The sequence below is a fragment of the Phocoena sinus genome, chromosome 21 (assembly GCF_008692025.1).
Source record: "Phocoena sinus isolate mPhoSin1 chromosome 21, mPhoSin1.pri, whole genome shotgun sequence".
Lineage (NCBI taxonomy): Eukaryota > Metazoa > Chordata > Mammalia > Artiodactyla > Phocoenidae > Phocoena > Phocoena sinus.
In genome coordinates this window covers 15,773,561-15,783,730 of record NC_045783.1, presented here as the reverse complement: position 1 = coordinate 15,783,730, position 10,170 = coordinate 15,773,561, and the positions used below count along the sequence as shown (strand labels likewise).

At 40.5% G+C, this 10,170-nt stretch overlaps 1 protein-coding gene across 1 annotated transcript; it reads right to left on the bottom strand.

Annotated features, from left to right (window-relative positions):
- Positions 1 to 305: 305 nt before the first annotated feature.
- On the bottom strand, positions 306 to 6,012 carry TRIML1 (tripartite motif family like 1). The gene is given in 7 exon segments (XM_032618650.1): positions 306 to 856; positions 2,185 to 2,282; positions 2,454 to 2,476; positions 3,506 to 3,529; positions 3,531 to 3,737; positions 5,269 to 5,364; positions 5,605 to 6,012. Coding segments are annotated over 7 exon segments (1,407 nt in total).
- Positions 6,013 to 10,170: the final 4,158 nt, after the last annotated feature.

Genomic DNA, 10,170 nt, shown 5'->3' with positions numbered 1-10,170 from the left:
TCTGGTCAATAGGAACTAGTTCTATCTCTCCATTTTCAGTGATCAGCACATACAGGGGGCAGTCTAGATAATGAATTTGGTTAAAGACACAGGATATGATCAGCTTTCTCCTATTGGTATTAGAAGTTGATTGTCCAATTTGGCTGTTCATTGGGGGCTCAAGTTAATGGAAATTCTTGGGGGTTGGGGGTGGGCTTTCCTTTCAGATCACCTGATGTTAATACTGTCAATGCATTAATCATCCTAATTAATAGTCACCTGTTGGTCTTAGACCTCATTCTCAGAGAAGGCTGAGGGAGCCTCCCTCAGACATGGTTATTCAGTGAGCAGATGGTAAGAGGGCCTGTGTTTGCCCCTTCATTTGGGAAACAAGGGGAGATGATGGGCCTGAGAGCCTCTTGGAAAGAGGCTGGAGGGAAACTGTAGATAAGGGACTCGTCTGTCACATTGTAGAATGCTATGTGTCTGGACTCATAGTCTAAGAAAACACCAACCTTATGCACTGGCTCTCTAACATGTTGGCCTTTCAAAGGTGATGAGACCCAAAGACTATAATCATCTCCAATTTTTAAGCCTGTAAGTGAGAAGAGGTCCCCTGGAGGCTTGGGGAGATTCCCCTTTCTGCTCACTGAGTCCTTGCAGGTGCCCACCTCCCACTCAGTCTTGTTGCCCACTTCCACCTCCCAGTAGTGTCTCCCGCAGGTGAAGATCTGAGCGCCCAGCACCGTTGCAGATTGGTCAAATCTTTCGGGGTTGTCAGGCAACTGCTGTCGGGTTCCTCCATGTTTCACACTTTTCAGATCCTCAGACAAGACAAGAATGGCGTTGGCCGTGGCTGGATCTAGAGTTATATCCACTGCAAGAGGGAAAAAGAATGAATCCTCATTTGCATTCTAGAAAACCCTCTTATGTACGTGGAATTGAAATTAAGGTCTTACTATCTAGTCCTATTTTTTAAAACTTAATTTAGGTGAATGTGGTGGGTAGTGTCTCGGAGCCCCTTTTAGTGTTTTACAAAACACAAGAGAGTGAATCTCTAAAAGGAAACGAAAGAGAGTCATGTCAAGAGTGATATTGGATCTCTGATAATGGAATGGAGGTAGTTCTGTTTATAAGACCGTTTTAGAACTAGGAGCTATTTATCCACACAGGTCATATCTTTTGTCATTTGTATTTTCTTTAGCCAAGGTTGGTTATGGTTCTTCAGTTGGGGTGGGAGAGAAATATAGTTATCACTTACTGAACTTCTACTTAGGTGCCAGGCATTTTCTGTACATTATCCCATTTAATTATGGCAAGTATTATTATCTTTTTTCCATTTTCATAAAAGAAAAAACTGAGGCTCATAAAGGTTAGGAAATGGGGCCAAGATGACAAAGTTACTGAGTGTTTGAATAGCAGCTCCTAATCAGCATTTTTCATTATGTCATGCTTAAGTGCAACTTCTTATGAGTTAGTGCAACCACCGGTGATCATTTGATGAAACACATTTTGAACCACTGAGAGAGCTCCTCTCCCAGACTCCTGGGAGGAACTTTCATTGATTATCCAGACAAGATCAGGCACCTCATCATACCATTTCATACTTTTATTTATAGATCAAATCCCAATCACTAATTCTCTGTTTAATATCATTCTCCTCAATCTCACTGTAAGTTCTACAGAAGCAAAGGCAAGTCTGTCTTATTCATCATTGTAAGTACACTCAGAGACTGATAGCACAGTACCTACTATAGCACATAGTAGGCACTTCTCCTATATCTGTTGAGTCCAAAGTCTATTAGGCCTTCTTCTGAAGGTCAGATTGTCAACAAGATAAAAGGTGAAAACTAATGCTGACCTCTCTAGATGTTAGCCAGCCTAAATATTTAGAGCATTTTAAAAGAACATTCTTTGAATGTTCCCTCACTGAGATTTAAGAGTTTAAATCAGCTTTTATCCTGACAAGAACAAAGGTAGAAATGCAGAAACCCCTGAGGAGGTATGTGTATGTGTGCATGTGCAAGGCAATGGGATGAACAAAACAACAATGAAAACAAAGGTAAGAGCAGAACTCAGACAGAAAACAAAACCAGATCAAACATCAATCAAGTCCCGGTGCTTCTGTCTGTTCCGGCAGGGATGGTCTGTGGCCCCCATTAACTCTGAAGACCCCTGGAGGTTCAAAGCATCAGGCTGACTTACTGCTAAATTTTCTTAGCATCTCTCTCATCCCAGTGATGTGGCACAGAGTCAGTTCCGTGGTGATGGCCTCTGGACACTGAAGCAAGAGTGGCTCACTCCTACAGGAGGGCAGAGAGTCACTCAGTCTCCTCTGAGCAGACCGCATGACCTGCTCCAACTTGAGAATCCAGCTCATTTTGCCCCAACAGCATGGACACTCTCATCCACACTCTGATAACCTATTGCATCAACACCACACCCCAATAACTGAACACAGAATTGAAACCTACCTTTCCAGTATTCCTCTTACATCCTAAGGGTATAAAAGAAAGGTTAGTTTTTGTGCACTTTGATCACTAGCAAAGACTGAATCTGTTTTGGATACAGTCCTTTGCAAATTTTGCAGAATCCCCTTCCCGTGGCTCTAGAACACCTTGAGTGGGAGAGCATATGGTAGAAAAAACCCCAAACTTCTAGGGGTGAGCTCTTTTGAACGCGAGATGGTTCTCCCAATGACTAGAGATCTCTTTTTCTCATATTGTCACTTTGTTTAGAGAATCTATTGCTGAGAAAGGAGCCAAACTATTGGCTTCATTATCCAATGCCTCCAGGAGGTAGAGATAAGAAAGGAAAGTAGCCCAGTGAGAGCTGAAACTACACCTGTGTACAGTTGGACTGGGTTTTTGGGAAGGCACCAAATTAAATAGCATTCTGTGGAGCCAGTCTAGGAAAGAGACATGAAGCTGGAGACTGGAAGCTGGAACATAGCTTAGTTTAAGAAGGTCCCAGAGAATGCAGTAGTAGCCTAGGAAGGCAGTAGAGCAAAGATGGTGAGGATTTGGGGCTCAGTATACACAGAATACCTGGGTTCTATCACCTACTAGCTATTTGACAGGCAAACTATCTAACTGCCATAGGTCTGAATTATTAAACAATTGCTACTATTAACCCATTTTGTAGATAACAATCACCTGTTGTAAATATCATAATAGTATTTAACTTTGTCAGGTCTTTTTGAGGATGTAATTTAATGTGCCTAACACCTAGTAAATGTTCATTAAACTTAAATTTTTTATTTGGCAAAGCTGAGGTTGCAGCAAGGCAGGCGCAAAAAAAAAATTGGAGTCATCATTTGACTTGGTTCGGATGTATATTCCTCTGTGTTTTTCCTCCTCTTCAAGACTTTATTTATACTATATAGAACACTCATTCTTTAGGAAAACTTTTTGGGGGGCCAGAACTTAATTTTTCAGGTAAATAAGGAAAAGTTTATTTTGTATGACTTGAAATATGATAGGGGACTACATGTGTTTTCTTCCATGAATTTCTCCAATGTTCTTACCTCAAATGACTCTATGATCGAGTTTCTGACACATGGACTCTATCTGTCCAATTGTTTTGCTCAGGCTTTGAATTCGCTGGGTCAGCTTGATCTCATGGTCCCTCAGTCTCCTCAGGTTCTCTCTTTCCTCCGTTTCCAGTAGCTGGAGCTGCAGCTGCTCCTCCTCCTTCAGGAACTGGTGCATTTTTGCATATTCTGACACAACAACCTGTTTACAGGTCTTTGTCTCTTCCTGCCATCACGCATGTGTACACACACACACACACACACGAACAATATAATAAAGTTAGTAACAGAAACACTTATGCAGATTTTTAATCCTTACAAAGTTCAAGAGTTCCATTGTGACAATTCTTGAAACCTGACACATAACACATACAGTCTATTGACTAGCTGGGTGGACAGTTTGATATTTTAGAAGATGTGTGTACTGTAGCTATAGTAGCAAAGAAAACCAAAATTTCTACTCCTAGGAGGCTGTCATTCTACTGGGAACAATGAAAAGTAAACAGTCAAGTAAAAATATAATAGATGGTGATCAGTACCATTATTTTTAAAAAGTAAAGCAAAATAGGGCTTCCCTGGTGGCGCAGTGGTTGGGAGTCCGCCTGCCGATGCCGGGGACGCAGATTCGTGCCCCGGTCCGGGAAGATCCCACATGATGCGGAGTGGCTAGGCCCGTGAGCCATGGCCGCTGAGCCTGCGCGTCTGGACCCTGTGCTCCGCAACGGGAGAGGCCACAACAGTGAGAGGTCCGCGTACCACAGACACACAAAAAAAAGTAAAGCAAAATAAAGTAAGGAAAAAAATTAGGGGAGGGACTTCCCTGGTGGCGCAGCAGTTAAGACTTCACGCTCCCAATGCAGGGGGCCCAGGTTCGATCCCTCATCAGGGAACTAGATCCCACATGCATGCTGCAGCTAAGAGTTTGCATGCCACAACTAAGGAGCCTGACAGCTGCAACTAAGGAGCCCACTGGCTGCAACTAAGGAGAACACGTGCCTCAATTAAGACCCAGTGCAACCAAAGAAATAAAACTTTTTAAAATAAATAAATAATAAATAAATAGATAAATAAATAGGGTAACTGCTTAGTTCTTTAAAAAAAAGGGGAAAAAACATGCATTCATTTATTCAACAAATATTTATTCAATGAAGTAAGCAATGGATCACATACTAGGACTAGAAATGATCATCACAAATACTCCCATGTAAGAACTCAAAGATTATTGGAATAATCAGATACACACTTATTTTTTTATTATTTAATAAAACATTTAATTCTGTGCTTTGCTAGACAGCTCAAATTCTGATCTGTGACTAACCTCAAGCTTTTGTTCAGGTGTTCTAATCCACACTACTATTTTGCTTTAATTTCCCTTTCTGTTTATTTCTTTTTTATCTGCCCTTTTTCCCCAAAAGGATTTGAGATGTTCCTTTTTCTGTCAACTTCCATTCTATGTTATATGTCTTTAACTTGTATATTTAATAATTATAATCAGAGCAGAAATAAAGGTAGCCATCATGTGGTATAGGTACACCAAGAAGGGAAAAATAAGCCAGCCTGGGGATGGGAGAATTTGAGATGAGTCTTGAGATTCCCAGATGGACAAGCAGAGGTGGGCAGCCCAAAGCAAGGATACTCCATGTTATAGGACTGGGACTGGAAAATTTTGTCATTTTCCCCTTGGTATTTCACGACATGTCCCTTTAGTCCTCCTCATAGAATCACATACAAGATGCAAAAGTGAACCAGATACTGACCTTACACAGTATCACTCTCTCCTTCTCATGGGTTAATATAACCTGAGTTTCATTTTTCTTTTTACGCAAAATATTTAGGATTTCCTGGAGTTTCTCCTGCAATAGAAACAAACTCTGTGGCAAATGAGCAGAGCACCAGGTCATGAAGGGGTCTTGAGGACCAGGTACAAGATGACTGAGACTCTTGATCAAAGGGTGAAGCAGGACCCACACCAAATTTGTGGTCTGGTGCCTGGAGATTAGCACCCATGAATGTCACCCATAGAAAATATTATGGGAATTAAGCGATGGAACCTGATTTGTGTTCTGAAATTTATATCAAGCAGCCAATCTTACTTTATGATGCTCCTCAGCCTCATTCGAGAGATTCATTCTGTTTATTCCATGACCTTGGGTTGAGGAATCCTTTACACCCTGCTCATCATCAGACAACACCTTAGCGGCAGCTAGCATTCTCTCATAGCTGCCTTGGTTGCCCTCACTCTGCAGCACCCGGGATCTGAGCTGCTTGCTGATGCCAACCAGCTTCCCCAGATGCTCACTGGGCTGGAAATGTGGGATCTCCAAGGTCCTCCAGCACTCAGGACAAGATAAAGGAGTGTTATGTTCCTCCCAGCTTCTCAGGAGACACACCAGACAAAAGCTGTGCCAATACTCGGTGGTCACTGGGCCGGTGAAATAGTCCATGCAGATGAAACAGGTCAGTTCCTCCCTGAGATTCTCCATCAAATCTGCTGTAGACATTTTCTCAAAGGACATCAGAGCAAGGTCACGCCTTTATTCTACGATTAGAAAATCCTCCCTGAGAGTCTACTGTTTTGAGTAACAAGTGGGTAATCAGTTGCTATGGTGTTATTACATGAAATTCTTATTCTCCTCTGTGACTGATTTCACCAGTTGACACAAAGCCAATTATGACTTAATGTGGAACCTCTACATACTGGGTTCATCATCAACCCCAAACTTTTGAGGAATCTCATCGTAAAAGCAAGCCATGTGCTGGATACTGAGGATACTTGCTCCCAACAGTTGTCATTTCAAGAGTCGGTTACTGTATATGAATAACACCATGAAACCGTTGAAACACATTGGTTTTACACTGGAGGTTTGGGTAATTTGGTGTAAGCCAATACAGAGATTTAAATTATGATGATCTCTGATAATATCTGAATTGGAATCTCCTCCAAATCTTTTAGAAAACTCCACTAATGGAATCTAGTTGAGAAACTGAAGGAAGAAAACTATAATATATATTTCTTCACTCATTAGGCCATTTTCTTTCTTTGACCAAAGCCTACAAACTTTGTGCTCCTTTATCAGATACTGTGTCCTTTTTTTTTTTTTTTTTTTGCGGTACGTGGGCCTCTCACTGTTGTGGCCTCTCCCGTTGCAGAGCACAGGCTCCGGATGCGCAGGCTCAGCGGCCATGGTTCACGGGCCTAGCCGCTCCACAGCGTGTGGGATCTTCCCGGACCAGGGCACGAACCTGTGTCCCCTGCATCGGCAGGCGGACTCTCAACCACTGCGTCACCAGGGAAGCCCGGTACTGTGTCCTTTGATTTAATTTTATTCATCCCCCAAAATAAGAATAATTCCAATGAAGTATTCCCTGACTTTCAATGTACAATGGATTACTAGAGTTATATTTATTGCTCTGCCCTGCAGACCGTGATACTCACCTCTCTGCTACCATAGAAAACATCAAAAACATCATTGTTGTTGGAAGTTGCCTCAAGGAGACATTACATTATGGAGTGGATGGAAAGACATATTTTAGGATAAATATAATTTTGCTCACTTATTTTCATTCTTTGAAAATGTTTAAACTAGGCCTTCTTAAACCTCTTATCACTTCTTACTGGACAGAAATTAAATGTGTAGACATTATTTTTAGACTGATGAAAAAAAATATATAGTATACAAACTGTGTGCAATGACGTCTGAGATTAGTGCCAAATCCTATAAATTTGCTGTCTTATGCTCATGAGTCCCTTCTTGCCATGGCCCATCCTCCACTCACTGCATGCCAAGAAGTGGAATCTTAAAAGCTTTAAAGCTCAGAGTCTAACCAGTTCTGTCCTCCCATTAAGTTCATACCTTATTTCTATTTTTCTCCTGTAACCAGGGGCTTCAAAATATTGTTAGGAGTTAGTCTCAATAAGGGTCTTGCAAAACACACACACACACACACACACACACACACACACACACAAAAAAAAACCAAAAAACTACACTAACATGAACTGCCATCTCTGGAAAAAGGATTTATGAATTACCACCTACATTCAGTGTGTTATTCACACACAAACTCAGGAATCTTTAACATTGACCAGAATCATTAGAATAAGCCCTACCATAGAGTTATGGTATATCACAGAGCCTGTATTCCAATTTGGAATGGGGAGACTGGCATGTTCTAAGTTCAAGTCACACTGATCCGTTCCATCCCACTTCCCTCTTCCAAATAAACTCCTTTCATAAACTCAACACAATAATCATATCTTAATCATTGCTGACTAGAAGGATTCTTTTGCACGTAGCAAGGGCTCAATTTGTCTATAAATAAGTTTTAAATGAACAACGAGGGGAACCATATTGTTGTAGAATCACGGTCTTTTATCTAACTGGAAACCAAGAGATCATATAATCCAACTACCTGCTAAAGATGATGACGAAACTAAGACAAATAAATTGAGTTGATTCCCTGAATACTTACTCTGAGTCAGGCCAGGGCTAGGAAGCTGGGTCTCCTACCGCCTGTCATTCTCTTCTGTCAACAGTACACTGCGTCTCACTTGTTGTCTTGTGAGTGGGTGAAAATTTCCAGTTACGTCAATGAAACGAATATGGCTCAAGTGCTTTCAGAACGAAATTAGAGAGCTATCATTATGGCGTGATCAGGTGACAAGCATCTGAATTCACTGGCTACACTCACTATTGGGAATGCAGACTTTTTCTTTACCTTCTCTCTGAACACATTGATTAGGCTTAATTCACAGATGAGGACATTTATAGAGTGGGCCAGCCTTCCCAGAATACATTACACCAACCCTCAGGTACTGTACTGCCAGATGTGATTTCTGAGATCAGCAACTCAAATAGCTTTTTCTCTGGCCTGTCTCCTCCTATGGAGGTGACAGTAAGGATACCCCAAGAGGTCCACAGTCACAACTGTCACCAACATGCAATTAAGGTTGGAACACACAGAAAAGAGGAAGCTTAAGGATACAATGAGGGCTGGGAGTTCCCTGGCGGTCCAATGGTTAGGACTCAGTGCTTTCATTCCAGTGGCCCAGGTTAATCCCTGGTCGGGGAAGATCCCACAAGTCATGTGGTGCAGGCAAAAAATATGTATATATATAAAAATATATACAGTGAGTGCTTATTCATTGATATACATATATATATTTATATAGTGAGGGCTTATTCATTGGTGAAGGCAGTGGATTAGATAGGGACATAATTTGAAAAATATATTGCTTGAAAGCCTTGTTTTAAAAAATATGTCTGTCATTTCATATCAGTGTGGAAAAGATAGATTATCCAACAAACGGTTTAGGACAAGTAGGGGTAGCCATCTGGGAAAAAAAAAAAAGTTGGATCTCTGCCTAACAGTTTACACCAATGTGTATTCCAGATGTGTGTGTGTGTGTGTATGTATGTGTGTGTATTTTCCCCATTCTAATCATGAATTTCTACTCATATTACTTCCCTTTGTATTGCTTTTTCACCTTATTATTTTATTTTTGTATGTGTTTTTGTTCTACATTACCCCACATCTATTTAACAAGTGAGAAGCATATTTGTTAAACATATGGCCATTTATTGCATCCAAAGGATGAAGCACATTGTGAAAGGAGATAATTGGTAACTTAGTAGAAATTTAAAACGGAAGACTTAGAGAAGGCTTTTTAAAGCATGCTTTAGAGTTTAGCCACCACTAAGGAAAAAATGAAGCTAAAATAACTAAAAATTAAATATTTGTATACAGCAAAATAATAAAATAACCAAATAAATGTTTGGAAATTACAATCTAGGAAAGAGACTTTGGAACACGTGTGTCAAATACCTTATCTTAAATTATGAAGAGGTCATCAAAAGTATACTTAAAAATAGTAGCTCTTCTTATTACTATATAGCCATTTAAAAATAACAGATCTATTTGTATACACTGACATGACATGACATCCATTAAATGATATTAATGGGGAAATACATTTTTACTCCCCCAAATAGCTTAAGTATAAACAATAAAAATTAGGTTATATATGTATTTTTTCCTACAAAAATGAGGCCATGCTATAGAGGTTGATAGTGTATCTGTATACACAAAGGCATAGAAAAAATATGGAATTTCATGGATATGACACCAAAAGCACAGACAACAAAAGCAAAAATAGACAAGTGGGACTACATTAAACTAAGAAGCTTCTATACTACAAAGGGAACAATTAACAGAGTAAAAAGGCAACCAACAGAATAGGAGAAAATATTTGCAAACCATGTATCAGATAAGAGGTTAATTTCCAAAATATATATGGAAATCTTACAACTCAACAGCAGAAAAACAACAACAAAATAACACAAAACTAATAACCCAATTAAAATATGGGCTAAAGGGGCTTCCCTGGTGGCGCAGTGGTTGAGAGTCTGCCTGCCGATTCAGGGGACGCGGGTTCGTGCCCCGGTCTGGGAGGATCCCACATGCCGTGGAGCAGCTGGGCCCGTGAGCCATGGCCACTGGGCCTGCGTGTCTGGAGCCTGTGCTCCACAACGCGAGAGGCCCACGTACCGCAAAAAAAAAAAAAAAAAAAAAAGGGCTAAAGATCTGAATAGGCATTTCTCTAACAAAGACACACCAAAGACTAACAGGTATGTGTATAAAAAGATGCTCAATGTCAC